Genomic DNA, 14580 nt, shown 5'->3' with positions numbered 1-14580 from the left:
GGAAGCAGAAGCGCCCCAGGACCTGGCGCCAGAAGCCGGCCGCCCGCATGGGACTCGGCTGCAGCAGGGACGGGACGGGACAAGACAGAGCGAGAAGCAGGCGCCCGGCTCCGGGACTAGGCGAGTCCGCACTGCCCCCGCCCAGGAAACGCCCCCGCGCTCTGCAAAAGGCCGCGGCCGATTCCCTGGCGCTCGCGGCGCGGTAGCAACCGTGTTACCACGGCTTTGTTACACCGGCCCCGCCCCGCCTGCGCCACAGCCCCGGGGCAGCCCGGTCCCGCGCCCCCTGGCGGCACCTCCGGGACCCGGGAGCCAGGCGGAGCTCCCCCGGCGGGGGTAGCAGGAGAGGCCACCGGCCCCAGGAAGGGATCTTCCCGTCACAGGGTACGAAACATCCCGCCACGGCCGGCGGGGGCAGGCCGCCCTTTGGCTAACGGACAGCAAGCTCCACCAATCGAAAGCCGCGCTCCCGCGCTCGTAGCCAACAGGCGCTGTCCCATTCCCCGCAGGGCGGGGGGTAGCGCTGCTTGCAGAACTCGCGCTTCGGGGGGGGGGAGCAGCGCAGCGCTGGCTGCCCTGCGTGACCCCCCCTCGGCTCGGGGTTAGTCCTGACGTCTGTTCTCCATGAAGCTTCCTTTGGCCCCGCGCTCCCCTTTCGGAGCTCGCCTAGCGCGGTGCCGAAGCCGCGCGGCCTCGCTGAGGTCTTGTTAGTGTCCGGCTGGGACTTGAGGTGTGAGGCAGCTGGGAAAGTTGCAAGCCTTCATGAGCTGGAAAGCGCGGAGCTCAGGCCTCAGCTGTGGTTAACAAGCGTTGCGTACCTTCAGGCCCCCGCCGGCTGCAGACTTGGGTTGTTGTGTTTTTCCTTCTTGTTCAAACGGAGTTCACTACTGCGCGACCTAGGCTTAGCAGAAGAGGGGTCCCCCTGGCAGCTCTTCAGCCTTATAGCAAACAGTGAAGGCATTAGATAGATTTGCCCTTGTTTTTCCTCCACCTGCCAGAAGCAGGAACAGCTGCAGGGAGCAGCCTTCCCTGCCCAGCAAGGACCCATCCTGATTTCCAAATAAAAAGGTGGGAAGGTGTTGTCAGAGATGGCACAGGGGCAGGGGTGCACTTGCAGCCCCCTTTGATTCCTGCTCCACCCAAAAATTAAATCCACACCTGGCAGTGACAGCAGCATTTCTTAGCAGTGTGGGCCCCAGGGCAAATCAGTAGGGGGAGAGGAGTATTTATTACAATCATCCCCATCCCTTCTCAACTCTCCATTCCACAGGTGTTAATGATTTTCTCTCCTTTCTAATGGTCTCGATCTTCCACCAGTCAGGCTGTCCTTCCTTCTACAATTCTGCTGTCTCTTAGCTGCACAAGCTCCTGTTTCACAGTCCTGCAGATTGAGATTGAAGCAAAAAACAATTACTGGAGTTGGTTAAAAACAAACTGAATAATATAGGTCCCTAGCATATTAGGAAAAGTACTAATATCTTTTAGAACTGGAGACAAATATCTTATTCTTCAGCAATCCCTCGCAATCAAGGATGATTGTCTTCCATGATTATCTTACCTATGTGTCTGAAGATAACTGATGAGGCCTATTCAGGATTGAAAGACTCTACTGCAGCTCAGATATATGTTTATTTGGTCCTCAACATACTGTTTCTGCCACTCCTGCGTTTCCATCGTGTGGTAGTGTGAGGTTTCAAAGTACTGAGATCCCTGCAGCAGACTTTCTCCATTTGGGGTGTTCCTGGGTGATAGTCTCCTGTGAGTTGATATCAACATTGTTTTTTTTTAAACTGACCTTGAGGACATCCCTGAAGCACTTTCTCTACCTCCCCCCTTCCTCCTTGAGTGTGCATCATGGCCGAGCTGGGAGAATAAAACTTGATTTGGGAGTCTGGAGTCAGACATCTGGATGACATGGCCGGCCCAATGTTGTTGTTGCCAGATGATCTTTGCCTCAGTAGTCATGTTTACTTGCAGGAGGATGCTAACTCTCTTCCCACTGGATTCGGAGGATCTTGCACAGGCAGCATTGATGGTACTTGTCCAACAACTTTAGATGTCTCCTGCACATTGTGCATGTCTCAGCTCCATACAGCAGGGTGGGGATCACAACTGCTCATGAGCTTGGTTTCTGAGCTGATCAAACACCCATTTATTCAGGCATCCAAAGGCTGCACTTGCACATTTGTGGCAATGTTGGATTTCTTTGTCGATGTCAGCCTTTGTGTGAAATGACTTCCAAAGTACTGGAAATAGTATTCTCCAGAGTCTCATCATGGATCAAGTGTCAGTCCCATTTTCTTGTATGCCTTGGTAAAGACACTGACTATTGCCTGAAGGTCTGTTTCCAAGTGAGTGCACACTACAAATCATAAGCATACTGGAACCCAGTGTTTGTTGTCAGGGTGGTCTTGGTTTTGGCTTGGAGCCAGCTGAGGTTAAACAGTTTATAATCCATTCAGTAGTTTAGCTCCACTCTGACTGGGAGCTTGTTGGTGGTCAGATGTAACATCACAGCAAGGAATACTGAGAAGACTGTTGGAGTGATGATGCAGCCTTGCTTAACTCCCATTTTAACCTCAAAGGGATCTGTGATAGATCCATTACTGAGAATCACCACTCACATACAGTCATGGAGCAGGCAGAGAATGGTGACAAATTTCGGTGGCCAGCTACAAGAGAAAAATATATGCGTTAGAATCATAGAAAATTAGGATTGGAAGGGACCTAAGGAGGTAATCTAGTTCAACTCCCTGCTCAAAGCAGGACCATCCCCAACAAGATCATCCCAGCCAAAGCTTTGTCTAGCCAGGTCTTAAAAAACCTCCAACAATGGAGAGTCTACCAGCTCTCTGGGTAACCTGTTCCAGTGTTTTACTACCTTCCTAGTGAGAAAATTCTTCCTAATATCTAATCTAAACTTCCCTTGCTGCAACTTAAGACCACTGTTCCTTGTTCTGTCATCTGCCACCACTGAGAACAGTCCAGCTCCATCCTCATTTGAACCCCACTTCAGGTAGTTAAAGGCTGCTCTTAAATCCCCTCTCAGCCTTCTCTGAACTAAATAAGCTTAGTCCCCTAGCCTTTCCTCTTAAGTCATGTGCCACAGCCCCCTCACCATTTTTGTTGTCCTCTGCTCTACTCTCCAATTTGTCCACATTCTTTCTGTAATAAGGGCCCAAAACTGAACACAATATTCCAGATGTGACCTCACCAGTGCTGAGTAGAGGGGAATAATCAGTTACCTTGACCTGCTGGCAACACACCTACCAATGCAGCCCAGTATGTCATTAGCCTTCTTGGTAACAAGGGCATGCTGTTGACTCATATTCAGCTTATTCTTCACTCTAATCCCCAGGTCCTTTGCACAGCTGCTGCCCAGCCAGTCAGCCCCCATCCTGTACTGGTGCATGGGATTATTCTGTCCTAAGGGCAGGGCTTTGCACTTGTCCTTTTTAAACCTCATGAGATTCTTTTTGGTCCAATCATTCAATTTGTCTAGGTCACTCTGAACCCTAGCCCTACCTTGTAGTATATCTACTACTCCCCACAGCGTGGTGCCATCTGCAAATTTGCCAAGGGTGCACTCTATGCCATCTTCTAGGTTGCTGATGACAACACTGAACAATACTAGCCCCAGGACCGACCCCTGGGGCACTCCACTTGATACTGCCTGCCAACTGGACATTGAGGCATTGATTACTACTCTCTGAGCCTGATGCTTTAGCCAGTTTTCTATCCACCTTACAGTTCATTCATCCAGCCTGTACTTCCTTAGCTTGCCTGCAAGAATGTTGTTGGAGACCATATCAAAAGACTTGCTAAAATCAAGGTATACCACATTCACTGGTGTTCCTACGTCCACAGATGTGTTGTGTTATATGTGATGAGGCACTTTACCATATGCATTCCCACCCCTCCTTTTTTTCAGAATTCTAGATCTGCCCACATACAGGAAGAGAGCACTTTGGTGGAACTATGAAAAGAAAACAGGAGGGCTGTCTCCTTCTCCCTCACAAAACAAAAAAATGGGGGATATATTAAAAACAGCACAGCATTACTCCCACCTGTGAGCTCCTCTCTACTCTACTATAGTCTTAGCTTCTTATCTGAAAGTATTGCTGAATCCTACCACCACCACTTCATAGATTCAATCAGTTCCCCCAGACAACACAACTAAAAGCAAACCCTCTGGTGTGACGTCATGTATACCACCTCACCTCATTTTCTTCCACCCATACTTCTGTGTTAATTGTTCACCACACAACTGGAGCTCCAGAATAAAATCTCCATTTCCCAGGTCTGGTTTTATAAAATGCAAGTTATATTACAATCCTCATGCACAAGTTTCCTTAAATTAAGCATTACAGTCTTCCTGGCTCTTGATTTTAGCAGGTCTCTACAGTGCTTCTATTACTGCTTTAAATCAGGGGTGCCCTTGGTGCCATGTCATCCAGTACATGGGGCTCCTGATGGGTCTGTGGGAGCCCCACAGGCCATGCCCTTCTGCACTAGATCAGGCATGCAGGGTAGGTCCAGACCTGATGCCAGCTTGTGGTAAGGGACCTCAAAGCCCAATCTGGCTGTGCAGTGGAGGCATGGGCTGCCTTCAGTTCATTTACTTTTGCTTCCCAGCCCAAGGCTCAGCCCAGGTATGTAATTAGGGTCCTTCCTGTCTCTATGTGTTATGGCCCAAGGATATCAGCCACCCCAAAATTTAAAAAATCCTCCAACCTGGATTTTGGGCCTGATCCAGCTACCCATCCTCAGAGATACTCCTAGGGTGCAGACTGAAGCTGAATGGAGGGGCAGGAGTACAATTGGCTCAATCCCCATAAAGGTGTCTTTGGCTAGCTGCTGGACAGTGGCAGAACCTATACTCTCCCCAGCAGAGCTAGTGTAATTGTCAGGAGAAGTGGGGTGGGGGAGAATCTATTTCTGCAGAGGTTGTGGACAAACTGAAGTTCTGCAGCAAAATTTGATGGGGTTGGGTATGTTTTGTTTGTCCAAGGGCATTCAGAGATAACTGACTCCAGATACAAGTGTGGGAAAGTGCTGTCAGACTGGCAAACACAGAATATAATGTGAACATAAAGTAGAAGTATATGTAAAGTAGAACAGCAGAAAGTAGAATAGCAGAAATTTCCTAAGCCTGAAGAAGGGTGATTGCACCCAGAAGCTTGTTAAGAACTTTTTTCCAACTACTCAGTCTAATAAAAGATATCACATCTACTCAAAGAACCTTGCCTGCCTAAAGCAGAAGTATGCATTCATTGCCATTAGCAGATTCAACAAAAATAAACTTTAGATTCAAATGTGCACATTCAACACATTCACATATCTCATAGATTAGGCCATAGGAGTCAATGATCCATGAGATTAATTGCACTCAAGGGGCACGTCCACACATGAAGGCACGTGCGCTTGCAGCAGCTCAAATAGAAGAACTGCAAATTTGAGGGCTTTTTGCCTCATCACATGTGCCTGGACATGCACTTTGTTGTGGAGCAAATTGTGCCACTTGGGGCAAAATAACCCTGCCTGGCTCCTCCTGGATCTGCAGCGAGGGGGAGCTAGAGCCCGGAGACAACAGCAATTAAAAAGCTGCCCTAGCAAGCAGCTCAGAGTTACTCTCTCTCAGGAGCTTCTGGGGCCTGGCCAATTGGTATCTGGGGACCCTACCCCTTGGGCCAGCTGGACTGCTGCAGCAGCATCCCAAATCCATTTTTTTAAATACCCCAAAATCCATGTTCTTCCATAATTAGAACAAAAGACCATTCTACACACACACGCATATATATATATAGAGAGAGAGAGAGAAAGAGAGAGGCACACAGAGAAGGATTGATCAGCTGGGCAAATGCTTTATTGGTATATAGCAAAACCTTTGTTATCCAGCACCCATGGGGAATGGGGGGTGCCAGAAAACAAAATATGCTGGTTAATTGGCAAGGTGAGTGGGTATGTAGGTAGGTGTGGAGGGATGTGGGTTGGTGTGTGGGTGGGTCCCGACTGTGGGTGTGGAGGGACCCTGTGGAGGGCTCTGTTCAGGAGGGGTGGGTCCCCTGGCCCCCACAGGGTGCAGCCTCTCCACACAACACATGAACTGCCCTCCCCCCCGCAGGGCCCCAGCACCCTGCAGGGCCACAGCCCCCCCGCACATGGCCCATAACTTACCTCCTGCAGGAGGGACTGTGCACCAGCAGGGTCCGGCAGGGACCACATGCTGAGCCGCACCAGGTCCTGCCGGCACTGGGGCCGCTCACGCTGTGTGGGCGGCCCCAGTGCCGACAGGACCTTGTGCAGCTTGAGACACAGTCCCTGCATGCCATGCCAGGTCTGGCTTCTGGCAGCAACGCTGCCTGCCCCACTGTGCAGGTAGGGAGGCAACGTGCGGCAGGACCTGGCCCAGCGCCACATGACTTGCTAGTCCAGCTTTGCACTGGAGCAGGTCGTGTGGCTCCTGTACAAAGGCACAGTAGCTGTGTGGCCAGGGCTGGATCGGGCTGGTGTGGCACATTTTCCAATAAGCCCCGCTGACCTGATCCAGCCCAGGCCGGGTACATAGTGTGCCTTTGCACAGGAGCCACACACAACCCACTCTGGTGCAAATCTGAACTAGTGAGTCATGCTGGGCTGAGCTGGGTCCCACCACACACCGCCAGCTCTGGCCACTTACCTCCCCGCACCCTCTCACCACCCCGCACGGCCCTGCTATATGCCTGCCCCCCCGGCGCCAGCAGCAGTAGGCAGCCTGGCTGTGGCTCTGCTGCAGGCAGAGGTGGGCAATGACATGGCACTGGGTGACCTGGACTCCCACATGCTGAATGGACCCAGCCCAGCCCATCCAAGGCCATGCACGAGTGAGCCAGGCCAGGTCCATTCATCATGTAGGAGCCTGGGTCACACAGCACCTCTCCCCATCCCCCTCCACTCCCCATAGCCCCCAAGAACTCTCTCTACTCCCAACACCCCTCCTACATCCCCCTGCCAGCCCTCACACAAACTACACCCACCTACCCCCATAAACCTCCCCACCTCCATTCCCTAACTTACCTTGGACAGTGATGGGGGGCAGCAGGAGCACCACAGAGACACTCTGGCCAAAACTGATGTCTGTGTTTCCTCCAGGCACCGTCTGGGACCGTGTCTTGCCCTGTTGTTCTGCGGAGCGTTTTTTTTTTTTACACCCCCCAAGGGTCTAATTTTGTCCTCATGCTGCATTTTTGCAGTGCGGGAACATTTTTTCATTCCAGCACATGCCTCTTGCTGCGTCTCAAGGGATTTGAGATGTGGCAGAAGGCACATGCGTGCTCGTCTGGATGTGCCCTAGGAGTTTTAACCATCCCACACATATTATTTTAGTTGCATATCATGCCCCCTTAATGGCTAAATTGATTGATTCCCTCAAAGGCTTTAGCTTTCTCAAACACTAAAGGTCCATTCTTTGCCCATACAAATAATCTGTAAACTAGTCAGCTGCACTTGCACTATTGTGTTTTGTAATCTGTATGAGTAATCTCATGGAGTTGATGTTGTGGAACACTAGCTTTCAAAACTAATACAATTCCTCTTGGCAAAAACATCCACTATAAGTCTATGATAGCAAATTCTAACTAATATTTTAGTGCATTTGGTCATGTCTTATTACCTTGGTAACAGTGACATCTTGTGGCCATATTCTGTAAATAAGTATTTTTTTCATGAAAATCTTGAAGGATATTTATATCCTTACTTATTATGTAAATTTTAAACACATTTACCAAATTGAATGGCAGATTATCTCCCATTGAATCTCATAGGTTTGCTTGAAGATTCAATAAAAAGCATAACTCACTAAAAACTCTTGTTTTCAGATTTCCCCCCAGCATACTGTACTTTTGTGACTACTAAATATTGTAGGACGGGGCTGCCCAGTTGGGTGGCCATGGATCCTGGAGGCCACCTCTCCCACTGTGGTGTGGTAGAGAAGGGCCCAGGGGGTATGTAACACTGTCACAAACTGTGCAGCAGAGGGCAGAGAGGCCATGTGCTGCCATAGCACATGTGCTGTGGGTGGGGGCTTGTGGGTGTAGCCTATGCAGTGGAATTTATCTCAGGGGGCCCACCCCCAAAGTGCATAGCCTATGCAGTATGTGGTCCCCAGCTCTGACAAAGTTGGACATCCCTGCTGTAGGGCATGTCTGTGGGGGGCTGTCATATCTTTCAAAACAATTCCAATGTGAAGTTTAGAAAATAGCCCTAGAAAACATGCATTGACATATTATTTTGTTAAATAGAAACTATTAAAATTCATAGAAGCACCTTCTATCAGGATGGCAATTTTCAACATGTTAATTAATAATTTTTCATATGACCCCAAGGAAAGAGATCAATATTTTCCTTGTGGAGATGGGGAAATTGAAACAGTATCATGTCAATATTGGCAACTGGAAGCTTATAGTTAGGTACCTATCAAATTAAGGTTTTTAAATAGGGATTTAGGCACATTATACTGTACATCCATGTTTAAACCCTGGACTAAAACGACTTTGAGAAGTCACAGATGAGTAACAGAAAAACTGAGACCAAACCCCAAAATCTTGCTGACAACCCACCTTCCCTCTGATTACATGTCCCATTTTCTATGCCAATGAACACAGTAATGAATGGCTGTTGCTACCATATATACATACAAACCTTTGGCTTCTCTGTGCATGCAAGTTGCACATTGTGAGACATTCTCACGAAACACTATGAAAATATTTCCCCATTGTTGTAACAAGACTTGTCAAGTTCTGGAGTCAATATACTTCCTAATGAATCCAAGAGAAATGTACTGTATAATTTAACAATTCAGGTATTATGTAAGTGAATGTAAAAAGCATTTATTTCATCATTTGAGTTAGTCTTTCTCTCATGCAGTTTTAGTTCAAATATTCTAGGGTAATGTCCAGTTACATTACTAGCATGGACATACTGGTATGCAAAGAAATCAGAATTATTTGGCTCTGATTTGCTTCCGCAGCTTTGACTTTTAGGGTGTAGGTGGTGCATCTATTTCATGTTAGTCTCTTAGGCTGAAATCAGGTTCACTTTTACCTGACTTAAAATAGATTACTTGCAAGCATAGGTAACAATTCAAGTTAAAGTTGCAAAGGTGGTTTACTTCTCCACAAGATCTATACCTGGGGAGCAAGTTAATGTAAAAATTTAAATGGCAAGAGCTTATGCAAACTTAACTGCTTCCCCATAGTCTACTGCCCTTAATTCTCAGGATTTGTTCATCTATCAGTTCAGTCCTAAAGGAAGAACCTTGAAACATCTTTGAAGTTGGGATAGAATCTATCCAATAGATGGACTTCATGTGGCTTAGCTTTTCTTTTAAAAATTTTTTTAAAAAATCCCTTGGTGAATTATACGTTTGAACTTCTTGCCATAATCATAAGTCCAAAAGGGCCCATTCTCCACTGAATATTATAATTTCCTTAGAAGAGGTAGGTAGTGTGTGACAAATGTCAGAAATATACTTAATGCTAAAACAAACTTTAAACTGCTTCTTACGTTTAGGACATATAGCTAGGGCCTGGTTTAAATCCCAGTTTTCAGATTTTTCATCACAAAATTAAGTGATTTTCACAAAAAATGCAATTTGCAACAAAGTTCCACAATATGGCCACTTGCTGGGGAGTACCCCAGCAAGTCACTAACTACATCGTGGCAATCCTTGCAATGAAAGTATTTCCCAGCCAGCAGCAAAAGCATAGCAGCCCAGGGGAGGAGAGAGCTTGGGGATAGGTAGGGGAAGGGCTGGTCGCTCCTCTGGGCAGGAAAACTAGAATATAGTTAGGGGCACCTGGGGGCTGCCTTGGCAGACAGCCCTGTCACTGGGTAGGAAAAGGGCTGTTTATTCATCTGGGTTGGAAAACTGGGGTGCTGGGGTTGGGGCAGAGAATACACATGTGGAAGAGCAAAGAGGCCCTCCTCTACCCTGCACCAGGGCTTTCAAAGGCAGCCAGCAGCTTCCAAGCTCAGGAAAAAGCCTTTCACCCGCAATGGATAGTAGCAGCCTGACATTGTGGAGAAACTGAGTGCAGGAAGTCAGCACACACACGTGGCTATAAAAGCAGCCAATTAGGGAAACGAGGCTTTTGGCATGATTATTCAAGCAGCAACATCATTGCCTGCCTGCTTTCCTGTTCCAATCATGGTGCTCCCAGCCTTCAGTAAAGACATCAAGGCAAGAACATCTCAGCCCAGGACAGGTAAAGCAGTACCCTCCAGGATCCCTCCATGCTGACTGGCCGACGCTGAGCAAAGCAGCATTTTTTAAAAGGGAATTTCATCCCTGCCAGAAATAATGGGGGCAGAGGACCGCTACTGCTGTTCCTGCCTCTTCCAATGAGGCGAGGGATGCCAGGCATGGGCTTTTCAGCAGTGATCAGAGGCCTTGGGAGCAAGGCCGCTGCTGCTACTATTAAACCTGGCCCTAAACCTGCCCCCTCAGCCAATCAGGAGGATTGGGAGAAGGGGTACCATGATCTAGCTCTGAAAATGGCAGCCCCTGCCATGATCAGGACACAATATTAGAAGCTGGGCCCACAATTTAAACCAGGCCCTATTTATAACATGTGAATGGTCAAATACTGCCTTATATCCATGTGAAACTCCAGAGTATAGTACTAGAAGCTACTGCCCATTCAGAGTGATGGCAGATATACTAGTATGTGAAAATCACCAACTTGTTAAAAGACTTTCAGTTCCTAGGTACGGTAGGATAACTAGGACTTGAATTGAATCTTAATAATTAATTTCCTTTGACATGTATGCTTAAGTAGGGTTAGCCATGGTGGTCCAGGAAATGTATGAGGCATCTGTTATTGGACCAACAGAGAGATGTTGGACAAGTTCAGGCCCAGAGTATCCTTTTTCAGATCTAAACTGGAAAAAGCTGCCCAGCCCTGAAGAATGGTACTTTATGCCCTAAAGCTTGTCCAACATCTCTCTCAACCATAGAGTTGGTCCAATAAAAGATAGCACAAAAAACCTTGCCTCCCTTGAAAGACAAATTTTGTCCAATTCATAAACCATTAGTGTAATTAGTGTAATAGACAATGCCTTGAGTACAGAGTACACAAAATTACCCCAACTTCCAGCAAACAGGCAAGAATTTAGTGCATTGGTTCTGAACAAAAATTTTGAGGGCACAGACTTGAAACTTCTGTCAATAGTTTCAAAACACACATAAACATATTAACAGTGCTACAAATCAATTCATCACTATGATAAAAGGTTTATTTTATTAATTCATGAACCAATACAGAGTGAACAAAACAAAGAAAAAAATCCACTAAGATTTGGCAGAGTAAATAATATGTTTTACATTTTAGAAATGAAATAAACACCATCTGTAAGTCTTAGTAGTTCCAGCTGATACTTCACAGAGTAGAAATTACAGAAGCACTGTTAAGTTAAATACTGCACAATGAATTACTGTAAGAAGGTTTGCATCATTGGAAATACACAGTTGGAAAGACCACAGATATTTATCTGTATATTGGTTATCACTACAGTGTCATCATTAAAAGCTACTTTTATCACTACAACAAAAGCAGTAAGCAGACTTTAAGTCTCCACATTAAGACACACTTTGCCACCTACACTTTATAAAAGCCCTAAAGTTCAGAAGATTGCATTGTACATAAAACAAGTCCTTATAATACAAATGACAAAACAGTATAAAAAGAATGCCTAGAATACACCTGTGATGTTATTTAAGCATCATTTTTATTCAACTAACTTTACTAGAAGGATGGAATCACGTCTGCAGAAGGAAAGTGATTCCTCCTAACTGACAGTGGTTGTCTGCCACAGACCCCCCTGAACCATTACAGAGAAAGAGCTAAGTGTTAGTGTAGATGAGACTAAACATTTTTTTAATCACAAGTTTTGGATCCCCCATGGTCCAATGATTCAATGTATCAGTGCTTAAAGCCATATTGCCTTTATACTCACGCATGTCCTTCACAGCTGGAGAACATGCTCTGTAGCTATGTTACAAATGGTTTTTGTCCTGTCTTCGTTACCATTTAAAAGAACACTTTGCAACATTTTTAGGTTGTGGGCTGGAATGACCCAGTTTAGGTCACACACAGATGAGCAGGCACTGGGACCCAGCAGCCACCACTATTTCTTCTTGTAGTCCCAGGAGAAAGCTCCCATCACTAAAGCCCCAAATTTGCAGGCTGGGTAAAGTGGCTCTGAGGGCTGTAGGTTGCCAACTCACACCGATTACAGTAAAGTATTTGCAATACCTGTTAAGGAATCCAAAGCTGACAAGCACTCTCAGAAACTGACTTGTTACTTAGTGCATGTGTGGCCACAAAGTTCACAGGTTGAAAAAACCCAACTCTGGTCAGTGCAAGATTGTACCCTAATGTATACCTCCTAATGTTTATCCATTAGATACATGACAGTTTACCTTCTACTGTCACAGAAGTTGGTTAGCTTTGCTATTTGAAAGGGGAGATAAATGGAACAAAAATCTTTAATTAAAATATTTTAAAATAATGGTTGACCTGTAAACTTACAAAATGTACATTCTGAATCAGATGCAAAACAGTTGGGTAGACATAAAATATATCTGTACTGAAAACATTCTTAAAAACATGAGTAGGTTTCTCAGGTAAATTTTTCTAACGTAGCGCATGTGCAAAATACTGAAAAAGAAGTAAATTCTACAGACTGTATTAAGTAGTAAATATGACACAAGTCTGTTTTGGATGTCTGCTGTACATGATAATTATCTTACAGTTATTATCTACATGTCCTTTGATTCATACATTAAGCATTCAATGTTCTTCTCTGAATTAGCCATCAACAATGTTTGCTTTTCAGCTACTGATTGGTGTCTCAGTAACTGTGGGCAAAGGAATAATAGCGAAAAACATTGCATCAGCAATATAACATTCCACTAACTCAGCACTGGCAGGTGTTGTAGATAATGCCTCCACATGTGTTTAATTCTGAGACTCTCCTTTTTCTATAACTTTAAAAACATTTAACAAGAGAGTCTAACACAACAGCCTGCTGGAGCCCGTTACATTTTTCACCAGAATTGTTGAGAAGTCTCAACATATAAAACAAGCATATGTCAAAACATTATTTGACTAGGTATTTACATTAAAAAGAAACCAAAAAAAATCTCGAAAAAGCATATGTTCACACCTACCCGCACCTTTGAAGATTTGGCTCTGTAATTTGGATGGTAAGAGGTTTTTAAACAACAGAGGAAGAATATTGTGTTATTAAAACAAATTATTAAATATATAGAGTTCTTTTGCTTTTGTAACAACTTACTCTGGAAAAATTAAACAAATAAAGGTTACACAAAAGTGTTATGGGCAAAATTCAGAGGCTGTGTGGGAGGCCAAGCTGAAGTAATATATAGCTTCTTCAGGTCTTTCAGCCACTAATTTACACTAAGTTAAACTCACTAATTGATGTTTAACTCATACTCTCTTAAATTTTCATCCTTACATTTTATTTTTGTGATTGGCATAGCTAGGAAAACCGAACTGAGAAACCATAATGTTAGAGTATTTTAAGGGCATGCCATCATAAATATTAACCAATTTGTTTAGACAGTAAGACCTTTGTAACAAGTGCTCTGCACGGTGCCACATTCCAGAATAACCACTGTTGGTTTCCTTTTCTAAATTCCTTATGTCAACAGGCTTCACAAATACTCCTGAAGACTTTCCAATGTGCTTTGCCACTAGGAAATTCATGGCAATATCATCACAGTTTTGTGTTTCATCTATTAAAGCGTGGACTGCTTCCGGCTCCTTTTGAAAGTGTTCTAGGTATCCACTGTGGAAGAATGCTGCACCTATCAGAATCATTGAATATTGATCACCATTTCCAAATCCAGGTGTCTGCAATTCAAAGCTGCCATAACTGTATATACCTGAAGGAGTGGAAATGTGCTTTCTAGGAACAAAGCCCACTATCTGATCTGGAAATTGCTAGAAGGAAATAAAAAAAAAAAAAACAGTATGGAGTTTAATTTTGCTACAGTTAAATTGTGGATCAATATAGCTTAAAAAAAACGCTTTTGATATGAAACTCTCTCATGAGGTTATCAATTACAGAAATTTATTTTGGGGGGAGATTCAAAGAATACAAAATATTATCACCTATATAATCCTCTTATCTATACAACATGGAACTAGTTGTAAGTTAATAAACATGATCTACAACTGATCTAATATTCTTCACATCATACAGAGCAGAGTAGCATCTGGCTGAAGTTAATACCCATTTGAAATCTTGGGATCAAAAATAAATATACAAAACAAAAATCACTGTATAGTGAAAAGAATAAATACATCTGATTCACAATGTGTAGCCTCCAAAATAAAATAACACTTTACTTTCTGCATGAAACCGACCATATTTACTGCTATGCATGATTTGTTCATTTGAATGTGGCAAGGCAAGAGCCCCCAAGGGCACACTTGCCTGCCTGTACACTAATGCCAGGAGCCTGGGCAACAAGCAGAAGGAGCTCGTCCTCCTGCTCAGTGCAAAGAATTATGA

The 14580-nt window shown here is 44.9% G+C and overlaps 1 protein-coding gene across 1 annotated transcript in view; it reads right to left on the bottom strand.

Annotated features, from left to right (window-relative positions):
- Window positions 1-11256: 11256 nt before the first annotated feature.
- Window positions 11257-14580, bottom strand: part of EXTL2 (exostosin like glycosyltransferase 2) — a 13437-nt gene continuing 10113 nt past the window's right edge. Inside the window, exon 5 of the mRNA XM_019531020.1 lies at window positions 11257-14006. Within this exon, the coding sequence (XP_019386565.1) occupies window positions 13515-14006 (492 nt within the window). The 3' untranslated portion in view covers window positions 11257-13514. The remainder of the gene's footprint in view (window positions 14007-14580) is intronic.

Source organism: Crocodylus porosus, unplaced genomic scaffold (assembly GCF_001723895.1).
Source record: "Crocodylus porosus isolate Cpor-Errol unplaced genomic scaffold, CroPor_comp1, whole genome shotgun sequence".
Taxonomy (NCBI): Eukaryota; Metazoa; Chordata; order Crocodylia; family Crocodylidae; genus Crocodylus; species Crocodylus porosus.
Note: the sequence above shows the minus strand (reverse complement) of the source record. Positions and strands in the feature narration are given on the sequence as shown.